Genomic DNA, 15,200 nt, shown 5'->3' on the forward strand with positions numbered 1-15,200 from the left:
TGGATAACTTCCAGCCCAAATTCACCACTATTTCTAACATCCAACCATCCATCTTGTCACCTGTGAATGCTGAAGGACGGAAAGCTGCCAGTCGTGGTAGCAGATTGAGAACTGTCATCTGGATCAAAGAATTTTTGCTGGTTCTGCACTTGAGAACCCACTGGCAGACCTGGAAGGAAATAGGTTAGGTTTTAAAGGATGGCCAATGCCAGTAATGCACAAATGTTTATTACCTGTGTGCTTTTAGGCATTCTACTGACATTTTGCTTCAGAGTCCATCAAAGAAAAGGATAATCAAGACTGCTTCCAAAGAAAATAAATCATTTGCCCCAGGACAGACAATGACAAAGCCACGATACATATAAATACTGAGTTTTTAAGGCTCAGTTCAATACTAGCTGGTATTGCCTGCACAGTAAAAACACAGAGGACAATTCTTCTGCAAGAACAGATGTTGAGAATGTTGGAAGACAAGCTGAAGAATAAATACATACTTGATCAAATTTCTCTTCCATTAGATCCCTGCAGCATCGACTTTCTACCAAAGTAGATTTTACTGGGACAGGTGAGGTTGCAAAACCCATAATTCCTTGGTGAGCACTGTACCCCAGGAGACCAGCCAAAGCATTTGACTGAGAGGGCTGAAGAGACTGAAAACTTGTGAAGGGAGTGATGTGGCGAGGCTTGGTACTGAAGCCCATCAGGTCTTTGCAGTACTTGTCATGCACAAGCTGCTGCTGAGTGATCTCTTCCATCTCCTCTCTAAGGCGCTGGACAAAGTAGAGAAACATTAAAAAAATAAAACGTAACTAAGATACTCTCAGTACAGTGTTACCCAAATCTCCTGAATAGCATCCTGTATAATCAGTATTCAAACGGCTGTAAAACATCAACTGATTTGAGTATCTAACATGCAAGAGAGTCCTCAATCCATAGAAAAAATATTTTTCATTGTATTTAATCAAGGTAATAGACTTTCCATCACAGCTTATTACCTCCTCCACCCAAACTTGTCCCTTTTATTTCTCTAACACACTTTAATGCTCAACGCCATGTTCAGATGAGTTTTCCACTCAACAACCCCACTGCAACACTATGGGATATTTCCACAGACTGCAGAGTTGCTCTACACTCTCAATCAATCCCCATAATCGCCACCTTGTTCCTTTGCTCACCTCTCCCTCCATACTGCTGATTCTCACTAGCTCATTGAGGATCAGTAAGGCACCGTGGATTCGGTCATCACGATTCATTCCTTTCTCTTTGGCCAAAGTCTCATCAAAGCCCTTCTCAGCCTCTTCATATGTATGCTTGGGGGAAAAGAAAAAAATCTCAGTGACAAGGCAGAAACAAAGTCCGTGAAGATGAAGTAGTACTGTCAGTCAAGAGTTACTGACATTCTGAATTTTCCAAGAGTAGCCACAAACCTCAACTGAGTAATAAAAGAAATATAAGGCAATAAAATTCTGATTCACCCAAAACTTGTGGACTCTGCTGCAGAGCATTTTCAGCAGCACTAATCAAATGACAAGGTATGAGCTTCATTGCTATCTGCAGCACTTATTTGATTACAAGAAATTCAAATTCATAACATTTGACTGCACTGCCCAAAACTTAACTTGGTATCACCAAGCTTGAATTCATGTGACAATGGCAGCAAAGCAAAGGTTCAGACAAAAGAATTCTTACCTTTCGTACTTATGTTTTATCTACACTAATAAAACCCTCTACTAGTAAGAGATGACACTAGATAATTGCATGGCTATAAAACTAGGTCAAGTTCAACAGCTGAAGATGAGGTGCAGATAGAACAATGTAATTTTGAAGGAGTTAAATCTTGCTTATTTTTGCAGCAGTAGGCTAAAGGAGCTACTCACTTTGGAAGCCATTATATTTTCAACCCTTTCAAGGAGAGGCAGTTTTTTACTGACAAAGGTGACAGGTTCTTAGCTTAGCCAGCTCTTCTGAAAACTGGCACTTCAACATCTGTATTGCATTATAAGGGGCTGCTTCAAAACAAAGTTATTTTCTTACCCTGTACCACTGGGGCTTCTGCATCTCTTTTGGCTCCCGTTGCGTGGTAAGGATAAGGCAGGCTCTTAAGGCAGAGACAGCTCCCTCTCGGATGGCCTGTTTGGGATCCCACACAGCCACAAATATATTGTCAAAGAACGGCTGCACTTGTTGGAAGAAGAAGGTAGGCACGCTGATTGCCAGCTCACGCAAGACAAGAACCTGGAGGTGCAGAGGGAAACAGTAACAGTCTGAAAGATGAGACACACAGAGGCAAACCTCATAACTTTTACAGTGTAGTACCATTTGTTTAGACTGTCAATGTCTGTGAGCTGTTTCCATCCCCACACTCTGACAACTCCTAGCATAACAGTGTCTTGGTCTTCATTAGTCACTGAGCTAATGGAGAAGCAGTAAAGCAGCACGCTGTCTGCCATGAGAGCATTACAGATTCTCAGACATGGACTGGCAACCATTCCCATCCTGACCAAAGCTTTTCTGCATATTTCTGTGCATATTTCCTACCACTGTTCACTAATCCCAACTACTTCAGGAAAACAAAAAAGGCATCACTTACAGCTGCATGTCTACGACCTTCATTCCTGTCAGCTCCCAGCCATTCCAGAGCTCGTTTCACCTCAAACTCCACATACTCAGCTGTGAAGGTGTCACCAGCCATTGCCAGCCGCCCGATAGCCTTGGAAGCCATCTCCATTACAACAGGGTCATTGGATGGCAAGAGGTTCCTCAGGTAGTTGGCAAACCTGCCGATACGGGTGGCATTACCTCCTTCAACACCGATAAGACTTGCTGCAGAGAAAGGGAGCAACGCTGTAGTTTTCATGTGCTGCAGTTCTCCCCAAGAGTCAGTGAGGCAGACAGCAGGTATTCCCTGGATAACAGCTAGTATTCCCTACACATTCCGTAAAGATTCCCATTAAGTCCCCCTAAACTAAAATTCCACAGGGGAAGAAAAAAATCAAGCACAGGAAAGGGCCACTATTCTATTGAGCCTGAACATTTTAAGAGAGTGGAAAAATGCATCTGGTAGCCTCATAGATTTTCCCCATTTTTAGTTTTAGAAGAGAAAAAAAATAATTCACCCTGGGATCATGGACCTGTTCCTAATAGACAGACATCCATCTGCATGCAACTACTATAGCTAGTCCACCTCACAAGAGAAGTCAAAGACTGAACAGACCAAGGAAATGCTCTCCTCCTCAGTCCTGGAGACAGTCTCTCCTGGTGAGGGTGGAGGCAATTCATCAAACACCAGCATGGCAGAAGCTTTTGTAGCCAGTGCCTGGGTTGTACTTGTTTTGTAGATAAAGAGGCCATCAGTGTCCAGGGCTGTCAAGCTGGCAGCTTTCAACATCACTAAATTCACAAAACAATTTTAATGTGATACTGTAAGCTTAAGACCTGATGTTATCAATAAAGATTTCTCTAAGGGGTTTACACTGCCTTCAGACACATTGGGACTGGATAATTATGTCTATGAGCCTAAACCATAAACAGCTCTTTGGCTATTTAAGAAGTAACTGCTACAATACAGGCTACTTGCCTGGAAGGCAGAGTACTTAGGCAAGCTGACTTCCCAAAGAGCAGGGATTCAGGCAGCTCTGCAATCTCACAGAGAACACACAGCCAGAGCCACTAATGGAGAGGCTGATCAGAATCAAAGCAGAAGATATGTGAGCCCCTCTTGGGGATGCAAACTGCTGTTATGGAGCCAGGTAAACGTAAATAACAAGAATCAATCTCTCCAGATGGAAGAGAGTTGAGAAAGTCAGCCTACCCTGAAACATATAAAGGGGCAGTACAAAGTGCTCTCAGCTGAGCTCCAGAACAGAATTTTCATGTGCTCAGCATTCACATTCGATGCTCAACTCCCAGAAGAGCTCAGGGTCCATTAAGTACCAGGTTTTCAGCCACTCTCAGTAGGTGCCATGCTGACACTTCACACAGATTTTCAGAGCCAGCAACTAGAACACACCCTGAGCTGTCAGACATCAGGCTCTGACTATAAAAGCTCGATCCTTTTGAAAATCAGTCCCTAAAGACAGTTGCATGAAGAGAAAACTCAGCAGAGACATTATGCACTTTCACTTACCTATAGCCAGAATGCCACCCTTCCTTTCATTTGCATCAGAGCTAGAGACCAGCTCAAATATGTGATGGTTCAGCTGATCGTAAAACCTGGTAGATTCTTCCTGACTCATCTGTAAAAGCAAAAAGTTCAAATCAGCTTTCAGCATTCTCTCCCTCCCTCCTGCTCCAAAACCTCCATAAAGACAATGCTTCTTATGCCACTTAAACAGAAAGAAATTAAATCAACCATACATTACAAGCTCAAAAAAGTTTCTCTTATTTTTGACCCATATGCAGTAAGTTTACCTATTCTGGTACTTGACTACCCATTTGTGTCACCAACTTGCTCACCTCTCCTACATGCCAGGGGGCAAAGAGAAGCTCTCCGCTGTGCCCTATCTCCTCCCTAAGACCAGCTTCCATGTTCCAAAAACCTCCACTGCCAAGGCACCCAGCCCATCACTCTACACTCACATGATGCACAAGGGTAAATAACCCCATTTGTAGCACTCACCTCACGCAGCTCCATGGTGACATAATGCTGCAAGTCCTTGGCAGCTTTCGCCCTTGTCTCTTCGCTGCGACTCTTCAAGCCATTGGCAAATTGCTGGAGAATGGACACGGTGCCCGACATGGTGGTAGTATGCCGGGGCTCAGGGGCATCAAGTCCTGTAAATTCTTCAGAGAGACACATTTTTTTACTGCTTGAATTGAAATCTCCAAGCTTCTCTCTTAAGGCTGTCCCTCCTGACTGTTCCCAAAATAGCCATAAAGATGCTGTGTTGGTAGACCATAAAACTACAAGTGATGACTATATTCCTTAGGCATTACACTCCAGGATAAAACTCTATCACCACATATCACGACCCCCAGCCTATTTACTCTCTGGTTCCTCAAATACCAAAATACATTGCAGTAGGCCAGGTCCCCTAGGGTGATCCAATCCTAAATCAAGGGTAATGCAACAGGTGAAAAACAGCAGGGTGAAATTAGGGTTTGCAATTACCAATAACAAATAAGCACAACCATTCCCAGGATTATATCACTATCATATCCAACTCCTCCCTGAACACTTTCATCCAAGTTTTCTTCACAGAAATCTCAGTGTTACACCAACACAAGGAATTCTCAGCACTGGCAGGTGTTACAGCCTCTAACAGATATTCAGAGACGGGAGGTCCAGTTATAGCAACACCAATCATTGCAACACGGGGTTCCCTAGCATAACACATAAACAAACTTTCTCAGGAGCCTTGCATTATGTCAAAAACATTTCAGATGCTTGACGCCCCCCCCGATATTCAGATTACATAAGACCAAACCAAGCACTAACACTAGAACTTCAACTGCTTCTCCCCAAATATTCCACACGCGGTCACAGACATCCAGCGGGACCATAGGTGAGGTGGCTGCTGGCAGGAGCCCAGGAGAGGCTCCCCGGATCAAAGAGCAGCGCGGGGGGTTGGTACCGCCCATCAACCCAGCCCGGAGTCAGCTCCTGGGATTCCCTCACGGCCACAGAAGCCAGCGGACAGGACCCGGCAGGCCCGAGTGCGGGGGGAGCTCCGCAGGCCGAGAGTGAGGGAGGGCTGAGGCGGGGCAAGGCGAGCACGGCCGGCGGGGCCGCGGGCGGCAGCGCCGCGCGGCCGGGAGCTCGGGCAGGGCGGGCCGGGCAGGAAGCGGGAGGTCAGGGGAAGGGGAGCCGATGATGATGAGAGACACCGCCGCTCTCACTCACTCACCCGCCGCCGCCTCCCCTGCTCCGGGCCCCGGGCCCGTGCCTGCCCCGCCGCCGCGCCTGCAGCGCCGGCGAGCCGCTGCTGGCCAATAGGCTCCCAGGAACGCCGTGATCGGCATCACGCCTGACCAATAGAAAAAGAGAAACGGGGAAGACGCGCTCAAAGCTCCGCCCCTTCCCCGAGGAACCACAAGGACAGCCGCCTTTTGACCAATCATCGAGGCGCTAGCGTGTGAGTGGCAGTACGTCTGACCAATAGAATGGCTGGGCTTACTCAGTAGGCCCGCCTTCCCGATGCCGGCTTCCGCCCTTCCGTGAGGTGCCGGCTATGGCCGGGCTACAGCATGGGTAGATAGGGTAGAACAACCGGCATCATCTGCTTGAGCTTGTGTGGAGCGTTTGGCACTGTTCCGCATGACATCCTGGTCTCTAAACTGGAGAGACATGGATTTGATGGATAGACCACTCGTTGGATAAAGAACTAGCTGATAGACGCGCGTAAAGAGTTACGGTCAGCGGCTCTGCTGTCCACATCGAGACCAGGGACGAGTGGTGTCCCTCAGGGCTGCTACTGGGGCTGACAGTATTCACCAGCTTTGTCGGCGACACAGACAATGGGATCGAGGCACCCTCAGCAAGTGATACCGAGCTGTGTGGTGCTGTTATGGGAGAAGGATGTGTGCAGATCTCAGAGCAGCCTTTCAGTATCAGGAGGGGCATACAAGGAGGGACTCTTAACCAGGAACAAGGGGGAATAGGTTCAGACGAAAAGAGAGGAAATTTAGTTTAGAAGTTAGGAAAATGTTTGGGGCGGTCCCGGCATGGGTTGCCCAGAGAAGCTGCGGCTGCCCCATCATGGAAGTGTCCAAGGCCACGCTGGGTGGGTCCGGAGGAGGGGGCTGCAAGGAGCCGAGCCTTCAGGCGCTGCCCAGCGCCAGCCACGCTGGGTGTGTCCGGAGGAGGGGGCTGCAAGGAGCCGAGCCTTCAGGCGCTGCCCAGCGCCAGCCACGCTGGGTGGGTCCGGAGGAGGGGGCTGCAAGGAGCCGAGCCTTCAGGCGCTGCCCAGCGCCAGCCACGCTGGGTGTGTCCGGAGGAGGGGGCTGCAAGGAGCCGAGCCTTCAGGCGCTGCCCAGCGCCAGCCACGCTGGGTGTGTCCGGAGGAGGGGCTGCAAGGAGCCGAGCCTTCAGGCGCTGCCCAGCGCCAGCCACGCTGGTGTGTCCGGAGGAGGGGGCTGCAAGGAGCCGAGCCTTCAGGCGCTGCCCGCGCCAGCCACGCTGGGTGTGTCCGGAGGAGGGGGCTGCAAGGAGCCGAGCCTTCAGGCGCTGCCCAGCGCCAGCCACGCTGAGGGCGTGAGCCCCGAGCGCGCCTCGCGCATGCGCAAAGGGAGCAGGCCGCGGCCGCGCCGTGCCCGGGGTGCCCCGCTGAAATGCGTCCGGCCGCTGCCCGTGACAGCGGCACGGGCGGCTGTGTCTGCGCCTGCCTTCGGGCGCTCCGTGGCGGCTGTGCCATGGATCGTGGTGCTGGCGCGTGCTGCGGGGTGACCCCCTCGCCGCCGCGGGCCGCTTAATTTTCCTTTTAATTTCTACACCGGGAGGTGCCGGCAGGGGCGGAACTCTTCGCACAAGGCCGCGGGGGTGGCGAGGCCGGGCAGGTCGTAGTAGGGCGGGTAATGGCGGCGCTCCCGCCGCTCCCGCAGGCCGCCATGGCGGCGGCGCCCCCCGCTCCCCCCGGGCCCCGCTAACGCGCGGCCCTTCCCCTTCTAGGTGCTGCTGCTGCGAGACGGCGGGGCGAGCATGGGACCGGCAGACGTGGTGCAGAAGATCAGTATCAGCGCCGAGAGCCCCCGCGGGAGCGAGAGCAGCGGCACGGCGTTGGCGGGCGTTGACGGGGCCGCCCCCGGCAGCTGGAGGCACAAGTGTGCGGCCTATGTGCTGGCGCTCCGGCCCTGGAGCTTCAGTGCCTCGCTGACCCCTGTGGCGCTCGGCAGCGCGCTGGCGTACCGGGCCGAGGGAGCGCTCGACCCGGGGCTGCTGCTGGGAAGCGCCGTGACCGTCCTGGCCGTGCACGGGGCCGGCAACTTGGTGAATACCTATTATGACTTTTCCAAAGGCATCGATCACAAGAAGAGTGATGACAGGACACTGGTGGACCAGATTTTGGAGCCGCAGGATGTAGTCCGGTTTGGAGTCTTTCTGTACACCGTGGGCTGTATCTGCGCTGCCGGGCTCTACGCTATCTCGACGCTCAAGCTGGAGCACCTGGCCCTGATTTACTTTGGAGGACTTTCCAGCTCCTTCCTTTATACCGGAGGTAAGTGCTGCATCCCGTTACTTGTGAATCTGAATGTAGAAGTGATAGAATCAGCTGAATTGTCAAGAGGTTTCTAGAAGACACACGTGTTCTATCTAGTGCCCTGCAATAAAATATTTGTGGTATTTCCTGAAATACTGGTATGTAAACTTGCATTCTTTGCAATTGAATCTTGTGGGAAGAGTCATACTAGGATCTTCAGTTGAATAGAAGTGTCGAGGCATTACTGATTAGATATATGGCTTTAGATGCTTCTCAGAACTGTTGCTGAATCTTTTTGTGAAGTTTATCTCATATCCTTTAGCAGTGTAGCTAATGGCATAATTTCTTTCCTTTGGTGGGAATTTTACTTTGTTTTGGAATGTTTTGTTGTTATTCTTTAGATGGAGCTTCACTGTGAATGCTGTACAGTTTGTGATTCTTCTTAATAAGACAAGGATATTTTAGTGTTTTCCTGTGTTGCATAGATAGATACAAACATCATTAGTAGGAGAAGAAAAAACAGCTTAGTTTCTAACTGTCAGCCCTTCAGTTATGCGGGTTTCCCTGAAAGTGTCTTGTCATTTTTTGCATTTTGTCCTGAGCATTTTCTGTATTTCTTTAGGATCAGGTTCTAGTATGCATGATCACACTGAAAAGTACCTCATTTCTATAGGTTTCTGCAGAGACAGGTATTTCTAGATGGGTATTAAAACCTGGCCCTTAGTTTTTGTTACATTTTTTTGTCTGGAGAAATTCTTATCTTAAAAAAGGAGGAGGAGATAATGTGTTTCTTGTCCATAGTTGCATGTGCTTTGGTTGTTTTGTAATGTTTCTGTGGGAAAGGCTGGATATATAGGAATATAGGAATATTCCTATGGGAACTGTTATGTCATCCATTCTCTTCTGTCATTTGAATTATTTAATAATGCTTGATTTTATTCTTGTGTCCTGCCGCAGGAATTGGATTTAAATACGTTGCGCTCGGCGACGTGGTGATCCTGATCACCTTTGGGCCCCTGGCTGTCATGTTTGCCCATGCAGTGCAGGTTGGTTACCTGTCTCTGTCACCCCTGCTCTACGCTGTCCCTCTGGCCCTCAGTACTGAGGCCATCCTGCACAGCAACAACACACGGGACATGGAGTCGGACCGGCAGGCGGGAATCGTCACCCTGGCCATCCTCATTGGCCCCACCTTCTCCTATATTCTCTACACTGTGCTGCTCTTCTTGCCCTACCTGATTTTCTGTGTGCTGGCCACACGCTATACCATCAGCATGGCATTGCCACTGCTCACCATCCCGATGGCATTTTCACTGGAAAGACAGTTCCGGAGTCAGAACTTCTGCAAAATTCCTCAGCGGACAGCCAAACTCAATCTGCTGCTGGGGCTTTTCTATGTTTTTGGCATTACATTGGCACCAGCTGGTGCTCTGCCCAAACTGTGAAAAGAGCTGTAGGGTCAAGCCTCATAATTCACTATTCATGCCAATTAACAGTGGATGTTATGAATAAATGACCCATTATGGACAGTGAGAAGAATGGAAAGACCACCTTGCACTGTTGATAGTGAATGTTACGATTTCTGATATTGTATAGCTTACACAACACAGCTTATACTTTCAATAAAGTGGTTTATCAGTTCTTCAGAAGGGAAGAACTGTGTGGCTTTGCTGTGAGGAACAAGGTGACGTAAGGTCAAGGAAATGTTTAAAGAACCTCATCCTTCTGCCACTTAATTTTTTCACTGTCAGTTCACTCTGTGGAAGATAGAGCCTCAAATCACACTCTCCATTCACTTCACAAGCACAATGATTTCTCTTATCACTTCTTTTGTTGTAGTGGTGAAGGAGTCCAGTGGCTCCCATATGGGAATCAGAAAACACTGCCAAATGTTTAGCATCACTATGTAGGTGCCATTAATTCACTCTCTTTTAAGTGTATTTCATCTTCATCTGTAGTATGTTTTAATTTTTGTTTTGCTTTTCCTAGCCAAATTTTGAGCTTTTATTTCCAAGCCCCCTGAAATGCACTAGATACTGATTCATGAACTATTGCTTCTGCTTATCCCATATAGTCCAGAAATTTCAAAGTTATAAATCTCTGTGGATTGTAGTGCTAAAATGGGGCACAAATAGCCCACTGCACAAACATCAGGCCAAAACCAGTAAACCTGTATTCTGCTACAAAAGCTGAAGCTGTAAGTGCAAACCATGCAACTGGAAAGCCCTTAATGGGTAGAAAATCAAATGGTTTCCATTTTTGTATTTGTTTAGAATTCGCTCTCTGAAATGACAGTTTTTGAGTTAGGGGGAGCTGACAGAGTGCTAGGTTTCTCTGAATAGCTATGGATTAATGGATACATAGGTGGAAAACAAATTCTTGATTTTAAAAAAGCTTTTTTTTCCTATTTGTTTTTCTCTCTTTATTTAGAGTATTATTCACGGTATTAAAGTGAAAGGTCTTATAAGAAGCCCAGTTCACCAAAGAAGAAAGTTATAGTATTACAAAAAACAAATCTGGGTTATTGCATTGGCTCTGCATAAAAATTAGGACAGGAAATGGGAAGAAACCAATTTTCTTAACAAGATTTTTCCTAATGGAGTCCAGAGTTTGTCACAATTAAGTGATCTCTGAAGGGAAGCTGCCCACCTCTTTTCCCCACTCTATACCTTACAGCATTGCTTTGGTTTCTCCTGCAGATCTTGCCACTTGCAGTTCGCGTGGCCCTTTGGAGAGTTGTTTCAGTAGCTATGTAGCTGTGTGAAAAAATGCCAAACATAATGGAGAAAATATGTGCCTTCCAGTGCAAAGATGGATTTGATCCATAGCATATTACTTAGTGGCAACTGAATCCTCTTCTGTGTTATTTAGTACCTGTACACAGGTTTTTGTGAAAAGCTTCTTTGCAGGAGCTCTGATAAGCTCAGAGGAATTGGCACAGGTGTTGAACTAGAGCTCCTGGTGCCAGGGCACAGCCTGGCTTTTGAACAAGTGTGTGTGTGTGACTGCTGCGTCGGGCTTTTACACACGAGCAATAAACTAGCAGTAAACTCCCATGGTGTTACCCTGCATCTGTCATAGGTAAGTTATGCCCTCGTGGTGTAAATCTGAAAGAGCCAAGTGTCCCTTTAGTGGGTTGTAGTGACAGCAGTAAAGCTGAGTTGATGATACCTGATTACATATGAACGCTATTTGGAGACTACTTTTATGGCTTCGTGTTATCCAGCAGTTATATCTGAGCTGAAGTTAATGGGAAGGGTCTTTGCAGGCCTATTTGAGGAGCCACAGTTTGATCTTTTTTTTATTAAAATGGGCAAATGATCTCTCTAATCTGGCTAGGCACAGGACAAGAAGAGATGGACTTCAGTGGCTGCTTTCTACAGCAAAATACTTGTTAGGATTAAAAGCACAAGGAGAAAAGGCAAGAGTTCAGCTCCAAGGGAGGGGGATATCCAGAAGGTTTTGGAAACTGTATTCAATGCAGATATACACAACAGAGTTTCTACTGTTGCTTCTTTGTGGACCTACAGAATGAAGAAGAGCCTAGCTCCAATATCCATTTCACATTTCTGCAAACCAAAAGCTTTTGTCAGGTTAAGTAAGGGCTGAGCTGACAAATCTGTTAACCTTGCAACTGGGGATATGCAGGTTTATTGGGTTAATCCTTCCCTTTGTAGCAGCTGTGTGCTTCATTTTAGGATAGCTTGGTTTTTAATAGCTTTCCATTTCAAAGAATGGTTAGTTATCTTTTCTCTACTTTTTTTACAAAAACCAGAGTACTCCAGCTAAATTCCTTAAAATAACTTGGCTTGTATCTTTGATAACTGTTAATTGCAATAATGGGAAGATCATTGGTGCTGTGGAGTATGTAACTCTTACTGTATCTTGACTACCCTTTCTTGGGTGGGATGTCTTCTTAGGGCTGGAAAGGACCAGTGCTTTTTGTTACTAAGATGAAACAGCTCATTATTACAAAAATATACATGTGGAACACTTTCCAAGGAAGGGGGAATTAAAAGTATTTTAATAGTAAAACTGAGATGAAAATTGGGTAATTCCTTACTAGCAGATGCTGGTTGCCTCCAATTCCCTCTCTTTGAAAAACAGTATCATTCCAGGTTCTTAAGGATATTAGTAATAACTAACATGTTCTTCACCATGGTTTTGAGGAAGTCATTTAACTTCTCTTTGTCTCAGAAAAAAGCTAATTTTTGCCTAACTTAGAGAGTTGCTGAGCTGACATCATTGTTATAAAGAGCTTTGAAAGTAAAAAGTGCATTGTTTCTGTGCTTTTCAAAAAGCTTGTTAGTACTAGAAAACATTTTAGATACAAACTAACATAAAGGGTGAATTAACCAATGTAATGAGGCCAAAATAATCTTCACATATAATCAGTGAGTGGTAAGAGAGGTTCATTTATTGGTTTGCTTTGTGATGAAGATGCTGGGTCTCTTCCCCTACCCCACTTTTCCCTGTCCCATGCTACTTTCCCTGAATATAAACTTTAGAAACTTCTTTCAGGTCCCTCTTGATGAGCTGTATTGCAGTGTGATGAATGTGCACTGGTAGATGAACTGATCTGTAGCCCATCTGTTAATGTGTTCTAAAGCACCTCCTGGCCTTTCTTACCCAATAAACTATCTGAATGTTACTCAGTTAATTATGCTGTGTTTGATTCTTTTATATTACTCAAGTTGTATTTTTGCACATGGATTAAAACGTGGTCATGAAAGAAAGAAAGGTCTTCATCTGCCTTGTTTATAGTGTAAGTGCCTGAAAAATCATACTTTTTTGTGTAAAAGTCCTTTTATGAATCACATCATTCTGTCCTTCCCTATCACAAGGCAAACAGTTCTGCAGCAGTGATCATTTCCTACTAATGGCTGGCTTAGTATAGTTCTGGTATATTAATCAATGTGCAGAATTTTCTCTGATGCAGTTTTCTGTGTCATGTACTGTTCAGTATTTGTAAGGAGGTTTCAGCTGAACTTTAATACCTTTAATAAAGATGAACTTTTTCATCCTCACCAGTTTTCCAGTGCTATGGTCACTGTTCGACAGCAGAATGCCTCCCCCATGTGTGTCATAAAGCATGGTTTGAAATTTTCCTGCCTTGGCCAGTGGCACAGTGTGCTTCACAAACGCATTTAGAGATAGTTACAAAGGATAAAATGCAGGCTAGCACGACATCAACACATGGCTGATCTTTCCAAATAAGGACACTTCAATTCTGAGTGTCTGCAGATGGCAGCGTTGCTCTTCCATTGCTGCTGCAGTGCCTTTTCTCTAGAGGAACCTGTCTTGGTTTGGAAAGATAGGTGTCTGCTAAGGAAGGCAGGAGCCTCCCCTGAAATGGAAAAATGTAGACTCCCTCCCTCTGAATTGTTATAAATTTGAAATTAAGGGGGGATCTCAGGCAAAAATATGGGAGCAGGAATAACAGTTGTCTATTAGGGAAGAAAATAAAAAGAAAAAATAAACTTTACAGTAAACCAAAACAACACGAACAGAATACAACCTGACACCCTGTTGGTCAGGGTGTTGGTAGCAGTCCAGCTGGGAATTATGGCTGCAGTCCTCCTGGAGTGTCAAGTGTGGTTCTGTTGGAGCAGTGATCCTCTAGAAAAGGGTACAGTCTTCCTCTGAAGAGGCAGTGGAAGAGGCAGCTGTTCTGGGAAATCCAGTGCAGAAAAAGCCGTGCTGTTGTTCCAGAAACTCAAGATTATATCCAGGTAGGAATCCTTGGCTCCTCTCTCTGGGCGGAGCATCTCACAATGGGGTGTTCTAGTTCTTATCAGTCATGCAGTGACATTCAATAGCCCATTATCAGCAGATGTCTCCCCTGAGAGAGGACTGGTTGTGGAAGAGATAAGGGAAAAACTGCCCAAGTAACAGAAGACTACTGCCATACAGATGGCAAATGGAATACATCTTGCCTTTCCATTCCAAGGGAGGCTTCTGCCTTCCTTAGGAGACACCTGTTTTTCAAACCAAGACGTGGTTGTTGTAACATGGGCCTAGAGGTAAAGAGAGCAATTAGGGATTATTCTTTGCCGAAATACACTGAGAAATCTCTAAACCCAAGGTGTTTGCTGCTCTATTGTTCCTATTGCTTGGAATTCTTCACAAAGGAAGCAGCTGTCCAGAGTTGCTTTGAACATCTGGCCAAGGTGCTTTGGATTTAAGGAAAGCATGTTGTATCCCCTTCTTGTAGTGTAATTGAATTCAACCCTCACAATGCCAAATCTTTTTATTGGCTTCTGATGCCCAATTTTAACAAGTTCTGATGAAAAGATTTATGCTGACAGCAGAGGAAGCCCAAGTGCTCTGCTGCTACAGGTAATGAGAAATCAGTTTCCCTCTGGCTGCTCTGTCAGTGTGGTTCAACCAAATCCACAAGATCCTTTCTGCAACAGCAGGAGACCAGCCCATTCTGTGTGTGACTGCTGCAAAGGCACTGCTCCAAAAGGATTAACTCCTGACAGATGTATCAGGAAGATGCATCTGTGGTAGGAGATGTGCCTCATTGCAGACAGTTGCCAAGACCTGTCTGGGATGGATATGGAGGCAGTCCTCTCTGAAGCTGCTGGGCTGTGTTCCCCCACTTTCCTCTAGCCTTCTCCCCTGCTGAATGCACTGCCTGTGCCACACAGCAGCTCTTGTAGTTACTGTTCTCTTTAAAGAAATTCCAATAGGTAGAAAGGCTTTTTATCCTGGTGTTGTTTAATTCCAGATCCCCTGTGTCTAGCACAAAATACCTTGCATGCACTGTGAAGACTGGCTGGAGAGAAGGCTTCAGTTACATCACCAGATGGAGCTCACAACATAAGAAATTCTTGACTTAGAAGAGCCAAATGCTGCTATCAACTGAACTGTCTGGTTTAGAAGGAGCTGGTGTGAGAGATGGCAAATGAATGTATGGGGTAAAGATGGAATGTGAAGTGAATGGAGCGGAGCATGGAGGGTACTAAAGAATGGGGGATGAGGAAGCACAGAGTTGAGAGCTGTCACTTTGTGGTTGCAATTCAGTGAGACACTGTTGCAGTTTTTTAAGGAATGGTATCA

The 15,200-nt window shown here is 46.3% G+C and overlaps 2 protein-coding genes across 4 annotated transcripts in view; one reads left to right on the forward strand and one right to left on the reverse strand.

The window, feature by feature from the left end:
* MTOR (mechanistic target of rapamycin kinase) overlaps nt 1-5,994 on the reverse strand; it is a 63,101-nt gene extending 57,107 nt beyond the window's left edge. The window contains exons 1-8 of one of the 3 annotated variants that reach the window (XM_068171383.1): nt 5,847-5,994; nt 4,619-4,782; nt 4,127-4,235; nt 2,591-2,823; nt 2,035-2,235; nt 1,176-1,310; nt 495-770; nt 61-169 (exon numbers count right to left, since the gene is read on the reverse strand). In XM_068171383.1, the coding sequence (XP_068027484.1) occupies nt 61-169; nt 495-770; nt 1,176-1,310; nt 2,035-2,235; nt 2,591-2,823; nt 4,127-4,235; nt 4,619-4,782; nt 5,847-5,961 (1,342 nt within the window). In that variant the 5' untranslated portion in view covers nt 5,962-5,994. Of the gene's footprint in view, nt 1-60; nt 170-494; nt 771-1,175; nt 1,311-2,034; nt 2,236-2,590; nt 2,824-4,126; nt 4,236-4,618; nt 4,783-5,437; nt 5,554-5,846 lie in introns of those variants that run through there. The other 2 variants (XM_068171384.1, XM_068171385.1) reach the window with 2 other exon arrangements.
* A 1,505-nt stretch (nt 5,995-7,499) lies between these two features.
* On the forward strand, nt 7,500-12,795 carry UBIAD1 (UbiA prenyltransferase domain containing 1). The gene is made up of 2 exons (XM_068171389.1): nt 7,500-8,153; nt 9,093-12,795. The coding sequence occupies exons 1-2, from the start codon at nt 7,637-7,639 to the stop codon at nt 9,578-9,580; spliced, it is 1,005 nt and encodes a 334-aa protein (XP_068027490.1). The 5' UTR covers nt 7,500-7,636; the 3' UTR covers nt 9,581-12,795.
* The last annotated feature ends 2,405 nt before the right edge of the window (nt 12,796-15,200 follow it).

This window comes from Anomalospiza imberbis, chromosome 23 (assembly GCF_031753505.1).
Source record: "Anomalospiza imberbis isolate Cuckoo-Finch-1a 21T00152 chromosome 23, ASM3175350v1, whole genome shotgun sequence".
Lineage (NCBI taxonomy): Eukaryota > Metazoa > Chordata > Aves > Passeriformes > Viduidae > Anomalospiza > Anomalospiza imberbis.

Bases quoted from the DNA above. Each gene is read 5' to 3' on its own strand.
- UBIAD1 (XM_068171389.1), top strand. From the start codon at position 7,637: ATGGGACCGGCAGACGTGGTGCAGAAGATCAGTATCAGCGCCGAGAGC. The intron at 8,154-9,092 runs GTAAGTGCTGCA...GTCCTGCCGCAG, and splicing joins CTCCTTCCTTTATACCGGAG to GAATTGGATTTAAATACGTT.